The 24,359-nt window shown below is 40.8% G+C and overlaps 1 protein-coding gene across 2 annotated transcripts; it reads right to left on the reverse strand.

The window, feature by feature from the left end:
- Window positions 1-688: 688 nt before the first annotated feature.
- Window positions 689-21,059, reverse strand: LOC124039689 (ATP-dependent zinc metalloprotease YME1L1-like). Of its 2 annotated transcripts, none has more exons than XM_046355919.1 (18): window positions 20,875-21,059; window positions 19,849-19,983; window positions 15,826-15,991; window positions 15,293-15,394; window positions 10,424-10,530; window positions 9,828-9,981; window positions 9,075-9,158; window positions 8,506-8,679; window positions 7,918-8,070; window positions 7,562-7,694; window positions 7,375-7,437; window positions 6,053-6,165; window positions 5,519-5,674; window positions 4,952-5,103; window positions 3,982-4,108; window positions 3,599-3,672; window positions 2,629-2,715; window positions 689-2,426 (listed from the first exon to the last, which is right to left on the reverse strand). In XM_046355919.1, exons 1-18 carry the CDS (start codon window positions 20,905-20,907, stop codon window positions 2,283-2,285), a joined length of 2,157 nt encoding a protein of 718 aa, XP_046211875.1. In that variant the 5' UTR covers window positions 20,908-21,059; the 3' UTR covers window positions 689-2,282. The 2 variants fall into 2 exon arrangements, with proteins under 2 accessions (XP_046211875.1, XP_046211874.1); XM_046355918.1 differs by having other exon boundaries at window positions 9,051-9,158.
- Window positions 21,060-24,359: the final 3,300 nt, after the last annotated feature.

The raw sequence follows: 24,359 nt of genomic DNA on the forward strand, positions 1-24,359 counted from the left end.
GGGTAGTTTGAAACAGAAGTCACTAATTGCAGGCTTGAGATGAGGTTAAGTTGTTCAGGTGCATACAATGGATGCTTATGTTCTCTTCTGTTGCCCAGACTTTTTATTGAAATCTCTTTGTTCAGTTATCATTATTACAAAACCTAGACTACACGGATAAAATAGATGTGGTGACTAAAATGGTTCCATCGCCGTCTATAGAATATCAGACCAATTGCTTCTAACGAGGGGAAGGAGAGCTAGGCTTCTCCCTCAAGGGGAACCAATACTAAGACGACTACATTGACAGGAAATGATGGGAGACATCCAAGAACGTTTTCTGTGATTGAGGGTAATTTGGCTAACAGAAAGAGTGCAGTCTCAGGTCCGTTTTTCCAACATCAGGTCGTTAAGGTCAAAGAATAGAAAGACAATGCACTCACAGTATATGTGCACTCCATTGCAACATGATAACTGCGGGAGAAAACACCCGAAATTCTGCTTTGTGCTTCGCACCGAGTTGTTTTAGGGAAATCCAATATTGCCGTTTACTTCGTGCATCACAAACTCTACCTTTAAAGTTAATTTGCACTTGAGCTGAAATCCAGTGTTGACCACGAATGCAAACCTTAAGGAAATTGTGAGGCACATTATGAGCAGCACAGTGCTGCAACAATGCTTTGAAATAATCCCGGCCAGAGACCAAAAGTCAATGTAAAGAAGAACAGCATTATTTTAGAATAACTTTTATTCAACATCCACAAGATCCATTTACAATGATGAGAAAGAGATGAAGTATATCTACCTTACACACACACACATATATATATATACACAGCCCCCTTCACATTTCCTTTACATATTGGGCTCAGAAGAGGGCACGTGGGCCTAAAACAGCTGACGAGGGCAAATCTGGCACACTTTGGGTACATAAATGAAAACTACATAAAGTGAATGCAGATGAATTACTTCACATTCAGAGTCAACCATAGCAGTTCCACAATTCACTGAGGCATCATAAAGTGGTCAGAACACTTACAGCCATTCTGTATTTACATTCTATATGTATATTAAAGTTTTTTGTTTGTTTGTTTTTTTAAAGGGACAATCTGCAGTTGCATCAGAACCTAAAACATAAGCGGGTTTAACTCCAATGTTTGTAACCAAAGTAAATGTAAACAAACACTATGGGCTCATAACATTGTTTAAACTAGAATGTTGATCAAATGGGATGGTCAGTCCTTGCATCCATAGCTCTATGAATTGGAGCAGTTACACTTCGGCCCCATCCCTCAGATTTATACTAAAACGGGCAGGGAGGATGCTTTGTTATCGTTTCAACTGCTGATTGTCACTTTAAATGATACCACCTACCACAAAACATATGGGTTTTTAATGCCACTAATATTCTGCTCAAAGAAGAGACTATTGTTCTAGTAGGATAAGATCTGCAACTAGTGGTGTAGTGGAGGGTGAACGAAGTTTAGGCACCTTTTTTATTTTGGCCAAGCATATACCCACCTTTTGCGGAAGAATGCATTGAAAGTATAGGGAGCTTCACTTTACTCACTGCGATCAGTTTGCCCACCACTACATCATTGTCTGTGACCAAAAGCAACCATTTATTTTCCCTCATAACTTTGATAACATATCAAATGCATGAGGCTTCCATGCCCAAAACTGCTACAGAAAAACCATTGTGCGATGAAGCTGGGAAAGAACTACATCCGTTTGGCCTCTCTTGCTGAGGACTAATTCAGCACTTTCTTGATTGAAACAACTTACACTTTTAAAGGGGGCGAACTTACAATCTCAGACTGCAAGTTGGGGGGGGGGGCATAAGGACAATATCTATCAAATAAATGGCAACAAAAGGTGGGCATTTTGAGTTTGGGGTGTTAAAAATAACCTGTCTACAGGCTTTTATCTCTGTTGACCAAGTTTCCATAAGGGAATGCCTGTCCAACAATGTCTTTGTGGTGTCAAAACCAAGAGGGATAACATAAAATGTGATTGTTGACTAAAACACAAATTCAGTGTGTAATTTACATTGAGAAAGAGAAAATACTACAAAGGCCTCCACTCCATTGCACATCTTCATATAATACATATAATTTGTCCAACAAGGTTTGGGTCAATTCCATTTTAATTCAAGAAGTACACTGAAATCCTAATTCTCGTCAATGCTTTTCATTGAGGACAAAACATGGAATTAGAATTTGGTTAGCTTTCTGAATTAACTAGAATTGAAATAGAATTAAACCCAACCCTGATGTCTAACTGTCTCTGACTCAGCCACAGAGTCATCTAGGGTCCAGCGACTTGCCCTCCAGGACCAGCTTGATCTCTTTGGCATCCAGCGTTTCGTACGTTAGCAGAGCCTCAGCCAACGTCTTGTGCTCGTCACTGTATGTCTTCAAGAGGTTTTTGGCTCGCTCATACGAGTCCTGAATAAGATAGAGAGTGTTCATTAATGCGACAGAAAATCTGAGCAGCCTATAAAATATCAATTTTCAAAAGAAAGAGTGAATATTGAAAACAACTCTTCAGAATGTGGAATGATTATTGGTTGGTAAATACGATCCTTCACTAAATAGGATTTAAAATGTGGTCTTACATGAGTAGTGGGGGGAGGTTGGTGATGCTTACCTTGAGCAGGACCCTCACTTCCTTTTCGATGGCAGCCTGCGTCTCAGGGCTCTGTTTAGTCAGGTCAGCATAGGTCATGACACCAAGCTGAAACAATGGAGTTTAGTCCCAGGTTCGTGGCAAAATAATAATCATAAACGAACATCCTTGACTTTCTTGCACTTGTCTTTTCTGATAGCATCTTTATTGGGGGAAAATGGACTTACTTTGACATGTGGTTGTCTCACTTAGCGGCCTTTAGATGAATGCACTAACTGTAAGTAGCTCTGGATAAGAGCAAGAGCGTCCACAAAATGACTAAAAACGAACACTTATGCAACAGCTACTCCGTTATGAACAGTGGATAAACAGCGGAGGGCGGCGTGGGTTGCCAGGTCTGTGGCACAGTAAATAAATCCCTAATTTAATGGTTGGCAGAGAAGGTTAAGTATATGATTGGAACAAAAGAGTTAGACGGCTGGAGGAGAGTGATATCAATAACCCGCAAAGATTTAGGCTATCGACAAAAAACAAGTCCGTCCCGCTCACGAAATTGATCCCCCTTATGTGCTTCAAAATTAAAATTTGAACCAAGAATTGGGCTGTTTGAGCTGCACATAACCTCAGTAGACCTATGGACTGTGGATACGAGGTGGATAGTAGATTAAATCTCTCCGTTTTGAGTCGGAACACAGGGCTGAGGAAAGGATTAGGACGAAAGTCTGGAATGTGTGGGCACACACACACCAGCCACATCGCTGAGACCCCTCCAATCATGTGCAAAGCCTGAGAATGGCATTTCTGCACAAAGGCAAATGCTACCTTCTTGGTTTACAGATATGGGCCTTTGTTGAATTGTTGAAAAAGCCTTGTGACACGATATTAAATGCATTATCTAATATGCAGACTACCAGAATAGTTATGAACGATTTGTGTCTTCAATAAATGCCATCAATCCACCATTTTATGCACATGAGGTATAATCCCTTACCTTGTCACTCATTCCAAACCTGGTCACCATCATCTTGGCTATTTTAGTTGCCCCGTCGAAGTCACTTGATGCTCCTGAAAAACAGAGCCACCACAATACAAGAGTAAGGGTGAGATAACACTTTTTTTTTTTATGGTTGAATCATAGAAATATCAATCATGCAAAAGGTATTTTCATAGCAGACTTAGCAATACATTTAAGAACTGCTCTATACTGTAGCTCAGTTGGTAGAGTATAGCGGTTGCAATGACAGAATAGTGGGTTCAATTCCCCGGGACCATCTGTACGTAAAATGTATGCTCGCATGAATTTAAGTAACTTTGGAACAAAGCACCTACTAAATGGCATATATTAAAGCCTAACCAAACTAGGCTTTTCCTCACCGGTTGTGATGTAATCGTCGCCGAAGATGAGTTCCTCGGCCACGCGGCCGCCCATGCTGACGTCCATCTGGGCCAGGAGCTGAGCACGTGTCTCACTCCATTGGTCATTCTCTGGGAGCATGGACACCTGAACAGACAGATGACAAATTAGTTTGAGAGAGACCATCCATCTTATGTAAACCATTGCTTAATCGTACTTCTCTGTTCCTTCTGAATTGTTTTAAGGCCGGACACCCCCTGGAGCTAAAAACAGTTCTGCCAAAATTGAAATATTTAACAGAAGCAAACTTATTTGAGTAAGTACAGGACAACCACGGTAAGAGGGGGGCTAAGTCAGTGGTTGCCAAACTGTGCCCCCCACCCATAAATGTTTTTTTTTTTTAAAGGGAACTCAGTCCAGCTTTAAACGTACTCTTAACAGTTGTAATAGTAGAATGCACAAGGTGCAATTTCAAAATTGTCTAGTGCATCATCAGTTCCTCTTGTCGTGTTAGTCACTACATACCTTAGAAAGCTATTTATAAACGTGTTTATAACTACGCAGCTTTAAACCTGCAAAATACTCTCTACCAACAAGAGGGGTGTGAAAAGCGTGTGTCATGAACAGCGATTGTGCCCGTAGAAACATTCATGGCGTTAATCAATGCTGGAAGGGGGGACCCAAGTGAAAAGGTTTGGGGAGCGGCTGAGCTAACTAACAGTAGAGGGACAATGCACCTATTCTACAAGGTATAATGGAGCACATTCTGAGATCCCTGTATGTAAAAATATGGCTTAGCAATTTGAAACACGTATGAAATTTAACAATCAACATTTTTCTAATGATCTTACATGCATGCTGGTTGTTATTTTGTCAATGGCATCGCTGATCAGAGAAGTCATGTCAATGCAGGTGCAAACATTTCATGAAGACATACCAGGGCATCAAACACTTTTGGCCAATCAAAATGCAATGCCCAGTCCTACTCACATGTCCGAGAGTGGGTCCACGGGGCATGATGGTGGCCTTGTTAATGGGCATGGCATCTTTTGTGTAATACGCCACAATGGCGTGGCCTGACTCATGGTAGGCTGTGATTTGCTTGTTCTTCTTATCGATTTCCACACTCTTACGCTCAGGACCTTCAGTATACAGAGAAAGGAATTTAGTACATCATTAATAGTTCAAGAGTCCACCTTTTATTAAGTCAAACACTCAACATCACTCACATTACTGAGGTGCAAGTTTACTCCAGCATGTTTAACTGAATTCCAACCAGAGATATAAGACTTCTCCTAATCCTAACAACAAGCATTACAGTTACCAAACTGTAGGTCCTATAGAAGTATGGAACAAACTGAAGCAAAGCCCACCTATCCCTCAGAAAATATCTGTCCTAGAGAACGAGGGGGATCCTGACCGGACGTTCATTGACCTGACATTCTTACTGTCTAGATTAGAATGTCTAACGTTAAGCGCTCTCACATGGCAGGGTGTGTGTGTGTCTGAATCTGTATTTCTGTGAGTGTGTGACTACGTGCATGTGTGACTACCCACCCATGAGGATTTTGTCCTTGGAGAACTCCAGTTCCTTCATGGTGACCAGGTCCAGGCCATCCACCGCTGCTTTCAGGGCCGCCTGGTTCACGAGGTTCTCCAGCTCCGCCCCAGTGAACCCCACCGTCCCCCTGGCAATGATTTCTGCATTCACGTCTGAATGAACAGAGACAAAAGGAGGCTAATGTCAGTCCAAAACAGTGGGCTCTTTCATGCAAGAATTCAGGGGGGCAGCCGTGACACCAAGTGATTGGAACCTCTCAATGAGGTTGCTTGGTTTACCATGGCTAAAATACATGAGTCAGTTGATATACTGTCTAAGCCAGGGGTTTCAAACCTCTCCTCCAGGAACCCCAGCCACTCCATGTATTTGAACAATTCCACAGCTAGCATACCTGATTGAACTTGTCAACTAATCATCAAGCCCTTCACTAGGTGAGGTAGTTCAGGGCTACAACTAAATTGTCAAACATCTGGGGATCCCCGAAGAGAGGTTTGAAAACCGCTAGTCTAAGCAACCGATTTGAAACCTACTAGGATCCACTTTGATCTTCTGAAGGTACCAGTTGAGGATCTCCGTGCGTCCTTTCACGTCGGGCCGAGGGACCGTCACCTGCATGTCAAACCTCCCCGGTCTTATCAGCGCACTAACAAAAACAGGAGTAATGGGTTAATGATTCCATTGCTGACAGGTTGTATACATTTAGAACAAGGCAACTGCTCCTGATCTCAAGTGTGTCAATGACAAACGCATTCTACAATCAAATGAAAAGCTAAGAAATCTATGGCAAGCTTAAGAAATCTATTCAATCTGTAAAGCTGAAGGGTTACAGATTCCACTCTATAAATTTACAGTAAATTTTCGATTGAGCCGACATGCAACCTTAACCGTGAATGCAGTCTCTGCTAAAGCGGGAACATTGTCTTTAAAATGTAAATCACACTCTAGAACTGAACTTCAGCAATGCGGATTGAATAGAGCCCTAGGAGCTGCTCTATTTTCAACTCCATTCAAAATGGGTTTGTTCCATTTACACCGCTTTTTTCCGGTCCCATGACCAGCTCTCAAGGAGAGAACTTTGAGGAGGATCATGGTCAAAGGCAGCATCTGATCTCTGGGCACATGGGAAGTGTAGTTCCCACTGTGCAATTTGCTTCAGTTAAAGGGGAAAACAGTAGTTGCTTCATCCATTTTCGGACACATTAATTTAACGTATCCACTGATTTTTGAAGAATATAACTTATGCCGCTTAGTTCAACTGTTGTACCCCATCAGAAAGCAAAATATAAGCTTGCTGGGGAGAGCGCTTTGTTATCGTTTCAACTGCTGATTGCCACTTTAAAGAGATACTTCAGGACTTTGCCAATGAAGCCCTTTATCTACTTCCCCAGAGTTTGGTGAAATCGTGGATACCATTTTGATGTCTCACCGTGCACTTTGAAGGAAGTTGCTAGCTAGTTTTAGCGCAATTCCTAACTAGCATTAGCACAATGACCGGAAGTCTATAGTAACTGTGAGCATTGGCTCGCAAAACTACCTCCAACTTCCTTCAGACTGGATGCAGACATAAAAATGGTATCCATGAGTTCATCTGACTGGGGAAGTAGATAAAGGGCTTGATTGCCAAAATCCCAAAGTATCCCTTTAAGCACCAGCCTTATTCCCATGTGACCCACATTTCATGTGTGGTTTTGCATCTCTGAGCTGCTGAAATCCAGCAGTGTAAAAGCGACCCGTTGAACCATTAAGACTTGGCGGCCAGCCAGTCAGCCAGCCAGATCCTGACAAAGGGACCAAGTCGACTGGCTGATGAAAAGCCCATAGAAACACCAGTTACTACACACTTTAAACATACTTATCCAAAGCCTCTGCAAAGTTTGTAGCGCCAATAACGATGACCCCTTCATTTGGTTTGAACCTGTAAAATATCAACACATTGAATTACGACAATGCAAGCCTTGTGATTAGCAACAGGGAAACTTAAGTCCAGCTTAATTTATCAAATTTGCCAATGCAACATATATATTCAGAATTTTTCTTACCCATCCATCTCTGCCAGTAGCTGGTTGATGGTCTGTCTGGAGTAAGGGTGCATTGGTGACTCAATCCGCTTTCCCCCCACACTGTCAAGCTCATCAATGAAGATAACACAAGGCGCATTGGCTTTTGCCTCTTCTGCAGACCAAACAGAGGGAAAGAGATTTAGGAGGTGTCTTGATAGCTTCCTTTGCTCAATTCTTCTCGTTCGTGGACACTGATCAGAAAGGACTTGATAGGTGAAAGTCATGTAGTGGAAACCTCTCAAGTCCTTTCACCAATCAGCTTTCATCAAGAGTGACAGGGTGTAGGATGGTCAGTCAGTGAATTGACACAGCTTTTCATCTTTCCTGGGACTTACTGAAGAGGTTCCTGATGCGGCTAGCTCCAACACCAACAAACATTTCGTCAAATTCAGATCCCGAGGCATAGAAGAAGGGGACATCGGCCTCCCCGGCTACAGCCCGAGCCAGGAGTGTCTTCCCTGTACCCGGGGGGCCGATCAGGAGGATGCCTGACAGAACGAGAGAGACCACAAATGAGCGCAACATGGATACATTGAAGGAATGAAGCAATGGGTAAAGGGAAGACCCCTACAGATACCGACAGATCGGGGTGCAAGAAATAAGTAGAAGGAAAGAAGCTTGTGTGAGCTGGCGCTGGATCCTGTTTCTGTAGTGTGAGGCAGCTTGATGTACAAGTACACCCCCTGGACTGGACGCTAGTCTATCGCAAGGCCTTACCCTAAAACAGATCTCCTTAATGCTGAATGCCAAGCAGAGACATACCAGGTCCCATTTTTATTGTCTTTGGTAAGAGCTGCTGTCTTTATTTTGTTCTTGGCCTCAGCCGGGGATCGAACTCCCAACATTACAATCTTACAGCAGAGACTAACCTCAAGGCAATAGCATATTCTAAACATTTACAGAAAGACAGACCAACAGAATACCTTTAGGCAGCTTCCCTCCCAGCACAGTAAACTTCTGGGGGTTCCTGAGGAACTCGACCACGTCCTGCAGTTCGTTCTTGGCCTCCTCCGCCCCCTTGACGTGCTCAAACGTCACACTCTTCACCTGGACTGGGTCCACTTGCGAGTCCAGGCCTGATGTGGTGCGGAACCTCACTGTACAGGACAGACCCACAGCAACTCAGTCAGACCAATGACAACACCTGGGAATCTCTATTCATCATGGAAACTATGCTAGACTAAAATTTGCCATGACCTATTGTTTTTGCTCATACCACTTTCATCTTCCATACAAATTAATTGAAATAACCATTTACTATTCAATCATTCATTGTTTAATGACCAGGTTACATTTCTGCTAAATAGTCCAGCTAATTCCAGACAGCTGACTGATAATTAAAAATATATTTTTCAGCATGATGAGGCAAACAGCAGCACTTACAACTATTGCTCTTGATGAAGAAGCACAACACAAAAATCACAATAGGGTGATTCATGCAAGCGTAGGAATTGAATTGAAAACAAACCAGCATCAGAAAAGGAGCCTTTACCCGAGAGAAACGGGGTTCTTGACAGGCCGTAGATTCCCACAAGGAGGAGGACCAATAGAATCAGCCTGGTCCTCCTTAGTGAGTCTGTCAATGGAAGAGAGAAATATATAAATGGGATACTTCCAAGTGATATAGTTCAACTCCGCAGTGCCACCTTGTGATCACTTCGTGGAACTGCTAGTAATGACCATGGGCTTAGTGCTTCACTGTAACTTGCAGTCATGATTGACAAATCTGCTAGGAGCAAAGGTATGGTTCAAATTAGCTGTCTACACTTTAAAATATTTCTCAATGATGACTAACATTTCGTTTAAAAAGGGTCAATCTACATCACATGTTTTACTTTGAAAATAATCACATTTACCTATTAATTCTTGAAGAATATAACTTACAAATGCCTCATGAGCTTTAGTTCAACTGCCGTATGCCATCAAAACGCAACATATAAGATTGTTTAATTCCATTGTTTACAAACAATAATTGGAAAAAATGTATAGCCTCAAAACTATATTGTTGATGTCATGGATGGTCAATCATTGCTTCTTTAGTATATGAATTTGAGCGGTTACATTTCTCCAGCCCCATCACGCAGCTGTTTACCAAAAACAGTGGCAGGGTGTCTGCTTTGTTATTGTTTCAACTTTGCCCCTTTTATAAAAAAAATCCTGATAGTCACTCTAGGAAGGGCATAATGCTGAAAGACTAAGAAGTAAATGTATTTATGTGATGTACGAAGAGAATTGTGCGACATGCCTTGTGTCCTCTGAGTGAAGGCCTGGGACTTCATGAAACCCTCTGTGAAGCCAGACTTGAAAGCATCTTGTTGGTCACCTGGCAGGTTCTTCAACTTTACCACTTGGTCTAGACTCTCTGCTTCTGGGGCCTTGTCTGGTCTCAGGAGGAGGCCCTGTGACAGTGTGTGCGTGTTGTGAGTGGGAAAGAGAGCATAATGTATGCGTGTCAGCAGGTTAGTATGCGAGAGAAAAGGGGGGGTGAATATGAAACAATGGGATTAATGGTCACAAGACATAAAAATGAGTCTTTCCACATGAGGGAGCGCAGTTAAAAAATCAAATAGAAAGTGAAAAATTGTCCACTACACCATAAAGAACAAGGACACCTGCCACAGAGAGAGTGGGTTTTGCCTATGAAACTAACTCTAAAACGATGTTATACAATTCTAACATATCCCAGTAAAGTCCATCTTCACTTTGCAGGGAAACAAACATTTAGTGTGTTCGGTTAAATTGAAGACAACCGAACAGATACAATGTGGTTCATGCCAAACTCTGTCCAAGAGGGCATTTGGAGAGTGGATGTGTGACTTATGTAGTGTAACACTGGCTGACCTTCATGAAGGTTGTGGTGTACCCCTCTGGTTCCGCCGGCCCCACGTAACCAGACTGCACACGTCTGCTCTTCCTCAGAGTCTTGAAGCCTCGGTTCTGGACCCTTACTGAGTGAGAGACCAAACAAAATTAATTTCACTATGGTGTGTCACAGGGGGGGAAAATATCACTTTTTGAAGGGGGGATTTCACTTCAGGACCAATGGAATGCTATAAAATGTGGAAACTACCCACATTTACATTTACATAAGTCATTTAGCAGACGCTCTTATCCAGAGCGACTTACAAATTGACCCCCAGCCAAGACACCCAGCATTGCAAAACAAACAACGCGAGGTAGGTCAGGATCATGGAATGTGGTTTGTCCCAGAACATCTAGTGTAGAGCCCTGTGTTTTGCGCAAATAAAGTGGTAATCCTAACTGGCCTAAAACAGGGAATTTTTACTAGGATTAAAATGTCAGGAATTGTGAAAAACTGAGTTTACATGTAGTAGGCTAAGGTGTATGTAAAATTCCAACTTCTACTATATGTATGTATGTAAAAAATATATGTTGGATTAGAAATTAAGATAATTACATTGATGGAAGCACCAATCTGCAATATTAAAGCTGATCCACCCCTTAAAATATATATATTTTAAAAAACGGTTAACACACTACATGCCATATTATTTAAGTGTTAACGTGATGCAGTCTAGACTCCCAGTGCAGACTAGTGGAGTAGGCACTAGACAACGACCTATAATCAGCTAAGCCGATATTGGCCTTTTCTAGTCCCTCCACATAGGAAAACTGCTGCTATGCCAGCCGCCACTGTACAATGTGGAGGAATGTCTAGCTGGGAAAATCAGCAGCAAACTAGCTCATTCTTCAACAGAAAGGTACAGTATTGAGAAAGAAATGAATTTACACCGTGACCAATTTGTTGCAAACATTAGTTTAGTTTCATTCACTAATAATGCTTGCAATAAGCTAGCTAAGCAGATAGCTATGTCACCTGTTAGCAAAAATTACAATAACTAACCCTTTCATCTGTGGTTTTAGCTAGCTAGCTATATTAGCTACTATGCTAGCTAGCCAAGATATCAGATGGCAACAAGCCATCCGACTTGCGGTGTAACGTTAGCTATTTGCTGGTGTGCTGATCTGAACTAGAGGTCAACCGATTAATCGGAATGGCCGATTAATTAGGGCCGATTTCAGGTTTTCATAACAATCGATTTCAGATTTTTTTTTTAATTCAATGTTTTTACTTTTTTGTATACCTTTTATTTAACTAGGCAAGTTAGTTAAGAAACACATTCTTATTTTCAATGACTGCCTAGGAACTGTTGGTTAACTACCTTGTTCAGGGGCAGAAAGACATATTTTCACCTTGTCAGCTCAGTGGTTCCAATCTTGCAACCGCACAGTTAACTAGTCCAATGCTCTAACCATTGCACTCCACGAGTAATCTGCCTGTTACGCGAATGCAGTAGAAGCCAAGGTAAATTGCTAGCTAGCATTAAACTTATCTTATAAAAAACAATCAATCATAATCACTAGTTATAACTACTAATCGGGATTAGCAGGCAATATTAACCAGGTGAAATTGTGTAATTTCTCTTGCGTTCATTGCATGCAGAGTCATGGTATATGCAAGTTTGGGCAGCCTGGCTCATTCCGAACTAATTTGCCAGAATTTTACACAATTATGACATACATTGAAGGTTGTGCAATGTAACAAGAATATTTAGACTTAGGGATGCCACCCGTTAGATAAAATACCGAACGGTTCCGTATTTCACTAAAATAATAGTTTTGTTTTCGAAACGATAGTTTCCAGATTTTATCATATTAATGACCAAAGGCTCGTATTTCTGTGTGTTATTATGTTATAATTAAGTCTGATTTGATAGAGCAGTCTGAGCAGCAGGCCCGTAATCATTCATTCAAACATCACTTTCATGCGTTTTGCCAGCAGCTCTTCGCAAGCACAGCGCTGTTTATGACTTCAAGCCTATCAGCCTAATGGCTGGTGTAACCAATGTGAAATGGCTAGCTAGTTAGCTGGGTGTGCTCTAATACTGTTTCAAACGTCACTCGCTTTTAGATTTGGAGTAGTTATTCCCCTTGCGCTGCAAGGGCCGCGGCTTTTGTGGAGCGATGCTTCGAGTGTGGCTGTTGTCGATGTGTTCCTGGTTCGAGCCCAGGTAGGGGTGAGGGGGACCGGAAGCTATACTGTTACACTGGCAATACTATAGTGCCTATAAAAACATCCAATAGTCAAAGATATATGAAATACAAATGGTAGAGAGTGACATAGTCCTATAAATACTATATTAACTACAACCTAAAACCTCTTACCTTGGAATATTGAAGTCTCATGTTGAAAGGAACCACCAACTTTCATATGTTCTAATGTTCTGAACAAGGAACTTAACCTCTTAAGTCGACCCCCTACTTTTTCGAACATTCTGTTAAAAATCGCGCAACATTTCAGCGCCCTGCTACTCATGCCAGGAATATAGTATATGCATATGATTAGTGTGGATAGAAAACACTCAGACGTTTATAAAACTGGTTAAATCACGGCTGTGACTATAACAGAACGTGTGTTTCATCGAAAAGCGCAGGAAAATCTGATCACTGAAAATGGGAAAATATATCCATGCACCACTTGAACGTGTTGTTGAATGGGAACCACATTAAATGGGGCCGAGGTTGCATTACCTACAGCTTCCACACGATGTCAACAGTCTTGTCATTTGCCTACGATTTGTTTCTTGGTCAAACGGACACGAGGCAGCGCATTTCTTCCGGTCTCTGACCGGATATTTTGGTTGAGATTTACCCGGACATTATTTCCAGACGTACAGCTATAGAATATACATCGCCTCGTGATCAATTTGATCGATTATTAACGTTTACTAATACCTAGAGTTGCATTACAAAAGTATTTCGAAGTGTTTTGTGAAAGTTTATCGTCGACTTTAATTAAAAAAGTGACGTTCCGTTAAAAAAAACGATGTTTTTTTCCTTGATCACACAGTCTTCATAGATCGATATCTAGGCTATATATGGACCGATTTAAATGAAAAAAAGACCCAATAGTGATGTTTATGGGACATCTAGGAGTGCCAACAAAGAAGATTGTCAAAGGTAATGAATGTTTTATATTTTATTTGTGCGTTTTGTGTAGCGCCGACTATGCTAATTATTTTGTTTACGTCCCCTGCGGGTCTTTAGGGGTGTTGCATGCTATCAGATAATAGCTTCTCATGCTTTCGCCGAAAAGCATTTTAAAAAATCTGACTTGTTGGCTGGATTCACAACGAGTGTAGCTTTAATTCAGTACCCTGCATGTGTATTTTAATGAACGTTTGAGTTTTAACGAGTGCTATTAGCATTTAGCGTAGCGCATTTGCATTTCCAGATGTCTAGATGGGACGCCTGCGTGTCGGGTAGGAGTAAGAGGTTAAACGTTAGCATTTTTACATGGCACATATTGCACTTTTACTTCTCCAACACTTTGTTTTTGCATTATTTAAACCAAATTCAACATGTTTCATTATTTAATTGAGGCTAAATGGATTTTTATTGATGTATTATATTAAGTTAGTGTTCATTCAGTATTATTGTAATTGTCATTATTACAACAAAAAAAGAAAGAAATTGGTTGATTAATCGGTATGGGCTTTTTTGGTCATCCAATAATCGGTATTGGCTTTGAAGGATCATAATCAGTCGACCTCTAATCCGAACAGCTGCAATCATATCCGTAAATTGACCGTTAATAGTCAGATTGTAGTCGTGACATGCTGGAGTGATGCTTCTACAGAAATGTTGATCAGTAGGCTAATACAAGTCCCAAATGGAAGGGAAACAGATTATGGTGCTACAGATGACAGGCTCCACTGATCAGCCAAAACAAGCTCAATAACTCAATGCATGCAGACACTCCTATTGAATATGCATTCACCTGTAAGAAGGCCTATGCAGTCTTAATTTACACAGTTTATCAAGAGATTTACCATTCAAATAACAATGACGTATACTGAACAGAAATATAAACGCAACTTGTAAAGTGTTGTACCCAAGTTTCATGAGCTGAAATAAAATATCCCAGAAATGTTCCATATGCACAAAAAGCTTATTTCTCTAAAATGTTGTGCACAAATGTATTTACATCCCTGTTAGTGAGCCTCTCTCCTTTGCCAAGAATCCAGCCACCTGTCAAATGTGGCATATCAAGAAGCTGATTAAACAGCATGAAATAAAAAGCCACTAAAATGTGTAGTTTTGTCACAACACAAGGCCACAGATGTCTCAAGTTTGCGGGAGCGTGCAATTGTCATGCTGACTGCAGGAATGTCCAATAACTATTGCCAGATAACTTAATGTTAATTTATCTACCATAAGCTGCCTCCAATGTTATTTTAGAGAATTTGGCAGCACGTTCAATCAGCCTCAGACCATGTCTAACGACGCCAGCCCAGGACCTCCACAGCTTCTTCACCTGCGGTGAAACTGAAGAGTATTTCTATCTGTAATAAAAGCCTTTTTTTGTGGGGGAAAACTCATTCTGATTGGCTGGGCCTGGCTCCCAGTGGGTGGGCCTATGTCCTACCATGCCCACCCATGGCTGCACCCCTTGCCCAGTCATGTAAAATCCATAGATTAGTGCCTAATTTATTTATTTCAATTGCCCAATTCCTCCTATTAACTAAATCAGTAAAATATTTAAAATGTGTTCATTTTGCGTATATATTTTTATTCAGTATTGTTAGATTGGTAAAAACTAAGTCAAATATATAGTTTGATTTGAAAATTCCCATGAGGGATGCTGGGTCCATTCCACAGATGAGGACCCCAGTTATGGTTCCTTACCAGGCCAGTACTGGAGCTCTGAACAGACGACTTGTAGAGGACTCTGGTTTGGTCTGTGGAACATAGGCAATCCAAAAACACCCAACTTTGTGTTTGACAACCCTATGGAAATGAATACAAAAAGGTCAACATAAGATTACCACAAATACACAAGTGTTAATGACTGCTTGTGATAATATTACTGAAAATATACTCCCATTCCTGATACACAAAGGAAACTGTTGGGAGTGAAAACACAGCAGTGTTGCAGTCCTTGACACAAACCGCTATGCCTGGCACCTACTACCACACCCACGTTCAAAGGCACTTACATTTTTGTCTTGCCCATTCACCCTCTGAATGGCACACACATAATCCATGTCTCAATTGTTTTAGGGTTTAACAATCCTTCTTTAATCTGATTATCTACACTGATTGGATTTAACAAGTGACATCAGTAAGGGATCATAGCTTTCACCTGGTCAGTTGTCATGGAAAGAGCAGGTGTTCTTAATCTTTTGTATACTCAGTGTTCACCCAACCACAAACCTCACCATGTTTGTTGTGGAAGAAAGATTCTGCGGAGACATGGGACGTCCTCCATCTTGAGGTTGCTGGGCCGTCCTCCGAGCCCAGTGAGGGCAGTAACCTGTTCAGCAGCTCATCCAACTGTCCCACCCTCAGGTCTGATAGACCCAGGTCCCTCAGGTTCACAGCAGGCTGTGGGGACAGGAAGTCAGTGTGAAGTACACAACTGTAATAATGACCTAGCGTTAGCTAGCCTGGTCCCTGATCTGTTTTTGGTGTGTGCATAGCCAACTCACGACCACAGGGGTTGACTTTTGCAATCCGTACGTGTACCCTGGCTTACTGTTCCCTCATTTAATAGTCATTGGAATTTAAAGGGAGTGGTCAAAGGTAGCACCATTTGGTAGATAATTTGGTCTGATGGCAATCCAGTACAGTATGATAGAATATAGTAAAAATATGTTTATAGAATAAAGTTATGAGATCAAGGCTAAGTTGAACCCTTTGAACTGAAATGGGGCTACTTGACCAATGTCCTAAGAGGCTAAAATAGCACGTATGTTGGCACTCATCCAAGTGAAACACAAGATAGTACTCAATGCTGGGGACCTATGTTATGTATAAGCCCTTGATCATGACTCAGTTTCATTACATTACACATAAGAGTCATTGGACAAAGGCATCTTCTGTACAGGGGAGTTTTGTTAAGAGCCCCAATGCTCAATTTGAACATTAAACACGTGTCGCTTTCGGAATGGTTTTGGAAGCATATATCAGCGAGAAATCATACATTTAAATTGATACACACCTTGATAGGGTTAGTGTTCCGACACTGCCATAATCTCCATGTTACAGCGCTTGTTTATTGAAAACAGACAAGACCTGTGCTAATTAGTCATCTAGCATGCTCCGAACACCTGTGTGTAAGCATAACACGGGCAGTGTAGCAGAAATGTAGTTGTCAGATGGAGGCACCCATAGCTGTATGGATCTGTGCAAAACTGCTACAGTATATTTTTTATTTTAAGGATTCTTTTCTACCTGAAGAAAGATTTAAAAAAGCCACATCGCAAGTGATGTCTACTGACGTTTCTAAACGTTTTAACTAGCTCACGTGTAGATCACGTGAGGTAGTTGTGGGCGAAGCTAATGGCTGAAACTGTAGGGAGTGGGCAGAATGCCGCCTCGAGTTTGAGAGTTAGTTACGTATGTTGTTCCATGCTATTAATATACAATGTGAGCCAGGCTAAGAAATGATGTGCTGCTGCATTTGTAAGGGACTTTCCTCAGGCAGAGTTACAACAGATAATGAAAGTTCTCTTGTACGAGCCCAAACATCTGCCCAAACATCTGCAAATAGTGGCTATGTGGCTAAATACTCCAGTGGCTATGATGATCTATAGCCAAATGACGAGGAAAAATAACACGAACACATTGGAGTGCTGTGAGTGATATATCTGCAATGAAGCTGTAACTTATCCCCAGTGGCCAAGTATCATGATATTGATACGTTTAGTGAAAGTCACACATTATATCTTTAACCTCAACATAGACACGTATTCACTTGCGGAGCTACGCCGAGCCCGTAAGATCTGGTGGCACCATACACACACCATGGGCGTATTAATGACCCATTCTGTTGCAAAACGTTTAATTTTAAAGGAAGCAAACGGAACAAAATGGGGAGGAACCTACCTGAATTTGTCCCATAGAAACTGTTTTTTAGACTAATGATGCATGTTACACGTTAGTCAGTCCAAAGTCAAACTGGGGCTCCTGAGGATAGTGTATGGGGTTTGGGCTAGTTGTGTAGCTAAGCTGCTTTCATGCAAGCACCAGCACGAAGGTTGACACAGCTTGTTTAAATTGAGAGGCTTCTCCAGTCAGAGGGAGAACTGCAACAGTGTTTCACCAGAAATAGGCAGAGGGTATAACAAGAGGAACCCCTTATAACTGTTTACCACCAAGTAGGCTTATTTTATGGGCAAGACTAAGGGGACTTTTCTAACCAGCATCCTATTGATAGCCTGACTAGCCAAAATCTATGTCTGACCCTTACCTTAAGCTTAACCAAACCCCTAACCTTAATCCTAACCTAATTTTAATTGGAAAATAAAATATTGCAGACCTGCCAACCCTGTCCAACTTTTTAGAGTACCAGATGCACGCGGCAAATTGGAGATTCAACTCCCGCGCAGCACATGCCGAATTGGGGATCCCTTTTGCTACTGCACGCTCATGCACGCACTGTTCGTGAGTCTGAATGCAATTATAGAAATGCACCAAGTCCATAAAAGGTTGGAATACTTTGACGGCATTCCATTTACACATATGGTAAAAGTCACTAACAAGATCTAATTAGAAACACAGAAAGGGCCTTTATTCTTGGAGTTTATTAAAACATTTATTAAACAAATAATAATGGGGCGGCAGGTAGCCTAGTGGTTAGAGCGTTGAGCAGGTAACCGAGAGGTTTCTAGATCGAATCCCTGAGCTGAAAAGAGAAAAATCTGTCCTTCCGCCCCTAAACAAGGCAGTTAACCCACTTAACTGCCTTGTTCTTAACTGACTTGCCTAGTTAAATAACAATGAAAAAAATAAAACAAGGTATTTGTTTAGGTACAACATGTACAAACGTCTTATCCACAATAATTTAAAAAATGTGACTGATATGATAAGAACAAATGTTTGAAGCAGAGTATCAGTATCAAATAAACATGCTATCCATAATATGAACGAAAAAGCTATGATAGGAAGCAGTGGGTGTGAACAAATCTTCTGGAGACCTTCAAAATGTTCAGGAAATCATTTCCTAAACAGATTTGCCTGGTAGCTAGCAGATTTAACCTTACACAGCAGGTCATCTGGGTAGACTTCTCTGTGGCAAACAGTTCCTCTGACAGCTTTACAGACTGGCTGCAATAACAAGGACTTGCTAAATTATCTGCTCATTTTGTTATTGCATGGGACCAATGCTTACTTGTTTTTCATGAGCATATGTGTTTAGACAAACCTCTCAAACAGTGCCAATCACTAAGGCCAGCTCACAAGTATTGTTTTTTTAGACACAGATCCGAATCAACACAAAGCAAAACCATTTTGAAAACAAAATCAAATGGTCGCATCGACAGACTGCAAACTGGCTACACAAAGCTTAAGTAGGCTACCGCAAAGCGAATCTGAACGCTGTTCGATAGAAGAGTCCGCTGTTACTGCCTATGTGAAAGGTGCCTATTGTATTTCTTTGCAGTGCATAGATCATTTCAGATTTTCAAAATTGATCAAATCTGAAGTCTAGTGCAAAAGTATTTTAGAATCATTGCCTCTAAAGCTAATACCGGACACTCAATCATTCTTCATCGTGCAGTCTTCTAAAATCCCAACTCCATTTAATGACAAGATGTTCATATTTCTTTTTTATTATACTTTTGTAATGTTTTCTTGTGACGTCGATCATAATTACAGTTACAGTCTATCAGGTTGCGTGATCCTCGTAATATTATGTGGAAAATACAACTAATGGGACGCAGAATTAAATGTACATCACACTCGCACAAATGTATTTGCATTTCATTTCTTTCACTAGCAAATGAGAGTGAACTGCTGGCACTTTAGAGCCCACTGAATGTCCATCTTATGTTCGCTAACATTAGCTTGAAACAATTAGAGTTTACCTTTCCACAACACATGGAGTCGAAATGGGATTTGTCCATGTGTTAACGTACAGCTGACAGTCGGCAAACTCAGCGTCACAACAAACAGACACGGGGTAGCTATGACGAATAATGATGTATTAATCTCCCATGTCCATTTACACAAACTCCGTACATACCTGTGTGTTGCAGCTCGAGAATCGGGATGGTAGATTTAATCAGGGGATATATTTTTTATTAAAATGTTTAAAAAATGTATATTTTAAAAAACAGGCCCGTTTAATTTCTGCGTACTTTTAACTCGAATCTCGTACATGGACAGAGAATTGCGTAGTTGGTACGCAAAATGCGTGCATGTTGGCAGGTCCGGAAGTCAGCCAAGTCCCCTTAGTTTACCTCTGTGAGCAGTGAGTCCTGCTCTGGTGTGACATCTTTTTGCAGACCCTGGACAGAAGCTGTTGCCTTGGAGCTGGCTGAATTCTTCAGGGAATGAAGGGCATTGATGAGTTGGCCAATGAGTTGACTTGTTACCTAGGAGACAGACCAGAGAGATGGAGTCATTGGAAATTCATGAGACATACATGACTTGTGTTGACATATTGTTCTGATAAACAACAGTACTGGTGTGGATAACTGTCAAGTTGTAGGCTATGCATCTACATACTACTAGTCAGTAGCTTCCCTTTAACGTTAACCAACTGACCCGTTTTGACATCTGGGGATATTCATTTATATTATGTCAAACATTTTCTACATTCTCATGCAATTGACAGAGTGGTCGGTTATGACATCAGTATTGTCATTTACATGAAGGTGTAAATCAAGCTATGCTGTTACCGCAATAGCTGGATTACGCCATTGATTGATATTATACTATGGTATAACCAAATAACGTTTGTGAGCTAGTTGGCTAACTAGTTAACCTAACGTATATTACAAGCTAACGTTAGTTAACTAAATACTGTAGCTTAAAATAAACTAGCTAACGTTAGCTAGCTGGCCAATTTAACTTCGTCGTTACCAGACTCACTACGCTAATTGGTAACTACGTTAACTGGCTAGTTGGCTAGCTACGAAGTGCTGAAGTTGGTGGCTAACTAGATAACCGTCTGGTGCGGTGGACCAGCTGGTGACAGCTAGCTAATGCTAACTTGTACCTCATTGTTAGCATTATAGCCTGGTGCACCAGGCTAGCTAGCTAAATAAACTTGATAAGATAACTAGACATTTAGACTTACGGCTAGCTAACTTAAATATATCACTTTAACAGCTAACTGCATGTGTTGTCGCTTATATCTAGATCATTTAGTTAGCTGCTAGCACTTTCAAGCAGCTAGCTAACGTAGCTAGGTTATATCATTCAGCTAACTTTAACAGTAGCTAACTATGATAGCTAATCACTGTGAGTGTCAACTGCTTTACCTGTGGCTGGAACGTCGTTGAGAAAGAAAACATTATCACAGCAACTTGAGGGTTGGTATGTGAAGACAGACCCTCAATGTTACTGAATATACCAACTCCTCCTGGGCACTGTCCTTTTTTTCTCTCCTGTGACTCAACTAGGTACTTTCTGGTGAAAATGGCTTCTCAAAGGTCAACAACGTTAAGTGACGCACGTCTGTAAGAAATTACTACCGGTTGGAACCAACGATGTATATAAACCTTGGATAGCGTTTGCCACCGGTGGAATAAACAAACATACAATCAATAATACAGTAGAAAAATCTATATACAGCATGTGCAAATGAGGTAGGATAAGAGAGGTAAGGCAATAAATAGGCCATGGTGGCGAAGTAATTACAATATAGCAATTAAACACTGGAATGGTAGGATGTGCAGAAGATGCATGTGCAAGTATTTACATTACATTTAAGTCATTTAGCAGACGCTCTTATCCAGAGCGACTTACAAATTGGTGCATTCACCTTATGACATCCAGTGGAACAGTCACTTTACAATAGTGCATCTAAATCTTAAAGGGGGGGGGGGATACTTATCCTATCCTAGGTATTCCAAGTAGAGGTTCTGGGGTGCAAAGGAGCAAGATAAATAAATAAATACAGTATGGGAATGAGATATAATGAATGTGCTATGTACAGGTGCAGGGATATGTGAGCTGCTCTGACAGCTCAAGATAAATAAATAAATACAGTATGGGAATGAGATATAATGAATGTGCTATGTACAGGTGCAGGGATATGTGAGCTGCTCTGACAGCTGGTGCTTAAAGCTCGTGAGGGAGGTAAGAGTCTCCAGCTTCAGAGATGTTTTAATTTAATTTAGCTTGCATAATATAATTAAAATGTATGTATTAAGGTGTTTGTAATAGAATAACCTGGCAGACAATAATACATGCATTTCTATACCTTCCCCCCAAAGGATTACAACAGTGGGGGAGTGCCAATATGGATATCTAAATCATTGTTGGAACATGATTATGTCATGCTTATGCAGCATTCAAAACAACAGGGAACTTGAAAAAATACGAGGTCAAATCATGACGTCAGTGATTTTCAGGTGGGAAAGTCGGAGCTCTAGAAAGAGGTCCCGAGTCCAAATCGAGTTCCCAGTTGTTTTGAACGTACTGAAGTCGGATGTCGGATATTTCCGAGGTCCCAGTTGTTCTGAACTCGATGGAAACATTAAATGCCGGTACAATTGTATAAATGCCGACAGACAACTTGTTTGTTCGACATGGTGGGATATTTATGTGGTCGGAAAATGAATTATGCGAGAAATGGCAGTGGAAAAGCCTTTATGCCCAAATATTGATATAACAACCATCATATCGAAATAAATATATGTTGTGTGGTCGTCCCACTACAACTCGGGAAATCATGCAGTTTATTAGGCTACATATAAAATAAGTTATGATGAACCGGGTGGTGAATGTGCCAGGTGATGAGCTTGATGCTTCTTTCCAATAAATATTGAGGATATTATTCCGGTGACATGATGATCGATGCTTGGCTGCTGTTTGACAACAACAAATAATTATCCATAATAATCTCATAATGTAGATAGCCTACACACACTGTATCTGCAGGATGTTGGCTAGAGCACATGCACCCTCACCCCCAAACTACTTCCCCCGGCTATGGTGCCAAGACCAGAGTGGGCACATTTGCAAAAATAACGCAACAGTATTTGTGACAAACCCATAGGTAGATCTTAAAATGTGATGGAAACTCATTTAACTTGTATTTTTCATTCGGTACATGGGAATATAGCAAAAGTTATTTTTATGTGCATTACGCCATCACACACCGCCTTTTATCCGCAAAAAGTCCGTTTGGTGGAAACACGTCTCTGGTGGGAAAATACACATTGTTTTATGTAGATTTAAGAATATTCGCATGAAAATCTGTCGCATAATGGATGGAAACTTAGCTACTGACACTCACTCAAATAGCCCATATCAGCAAAAATGTTTTAGATTGGTAAATTAGTCTAGCCAGCTATCTAAACTTGTAGTAATCATGATCAAGTTACCGACCGGGTAGTCCCCATTTATTTTGTTAGTCACTCTCAAAACTGCAAATATTTATCTTCAGGCTCCACACCATATGGCAAAATGTGTAGAATTGTGCAGGTTAGCGTTTTTCGTCGTGAATCAGTGATGGTCACTGGCTGGAACAGCCACAAAGTCATCCATTTTAAATCTAACCCTAACCTTTACCTTAACCACACTGCTAACACTAATGTCTAATTCTAAACTTAAATTAAGACTAAAAAGCAACAACAACAGAAAACATTATTTTTTTACAGTATTGCCTATTTTGATTTTGTAGCTGGCTTGTGGAAATTGCTCACCAGGACAAGACTTATCCCAATAAACATCAACCGGCTATACTTGCAAGAAAGTAGCTGTAAGACTGACATTTTTTCACATTTTTTCACTGTGAGTTACACTATTGCAAAATCTTCTCTCCTTCCCATGGAAATATGGAATTGAACTCTAAAACTGTATTTTTTTCCTTCTCTCCATTGTCAGGGGGGGGCAGTTAAATGTATTTGCTTACTTGCTTAAGGCCCCCAAAGGCTACTGCCAGCTGCGACTGCATGTGCGGGTATGGATGTGGGTATTGCAGACCCCTATAAAGTTACTCATCCCTTTGTCTAGAGGGTGTTTTTCATGTGTTAACATCATGCAGGAGAAAGGCAGCCATGAGGATACCCAGAACAGAAGAGAGAGAGAGAGAGAGAGAGAGAGAGAGAGAGAGAGAGAGAGAGAGAGAGAGAGAGAGAGAGAGAGAGAGAGAGAGAGAGAGGCCACACACAAACAGGTAAGATAGTGAGAAGTGCCTCTCCAAGCTCATAGAGTTGATGGTCTGAGTTGATGGTCTGTCATAGTGGTAGCAGAGAAAACAGTCTACAAAAAAGTAATATATGATCTCTGATGAAATGATAACAGCTTAAGTCTAGAGGGTGTATTGTATGTGTTAACTTCATGCAGGAGAGAGGCAGCCATGAGGATATTTTATTTTGCATAATTTTGTAGAGTGGAGATTGATTTTTTTTGTTTTTATTACAATCGTTTTTAACTGTGTATGTTGTTGGGTAATTATTACACTATAATAACTGTAGTATACCTTGAACAAATCATGTTGTTTCAAACCATTCAGTGTGTAGAGCAGTAATAGTAACAACCTGACATAGGGGAAGTGAGAAAAATAGTACAAAATGGTTGTTTAATTGAATATATCCACATTTAACAGTCACACTGGTATTCAGTATATGAATGGCCATACAGTATATGAATGGCCATGGCCCTACGACTGATTGGCCCATTTGTCTTTTCTCAAAAGTCACTAGAAATTAGCATTCAAAAATTGAAGCAAAATGCCTCTGGCTACTTCTCCAACGTTTCTCTTTTTTTGTTGTTGTTGCTAATAATGGAGAAGGTG

This window comes from Oncorhynchus gorbuscha, linkage group LG07, assembly GCF_021184085.1.
Source record: "Oncorhynchus gorbuscha isolate QuinsamMale2020 ecotype Even-year linkage group LG07, OgorEven_v1.0, whole genome shotgun sequence".
NCBI lineage: Eukaryota > Metazoa > Chordata > Actinopteri > Salmoniformes > Salmonidae > Oncorhynchus > Oncorhynchus gorbuscha.

What these genes read in the sequence shown, in the direction of transcription:
- LOC124039689 (XM_046355918.1), bottom strand. Translation starts at nt 20,907, where the DNA reads ATGTTTTCTTTCTCAACGACGTTCCAGCCACAG. An exon ending in AGAGCTCCAGTACTGGCCTG is followed by an intron (nt 10,531 to 15,292) that starts GTAAGGAACCAT and finishes TCTCTCACTCAG; the next exon opens with TAAGGGTCCAGAACCGAGGC. An exon ending in CGACGATTACATCACAACCG is followed by an intron (nt 3,673 to 3,981) that starts GTGAGGAAAAGC and finishes TCTGTTTTTCAG; the next exon opens with GAGCATCAAGTGACTTCGAC.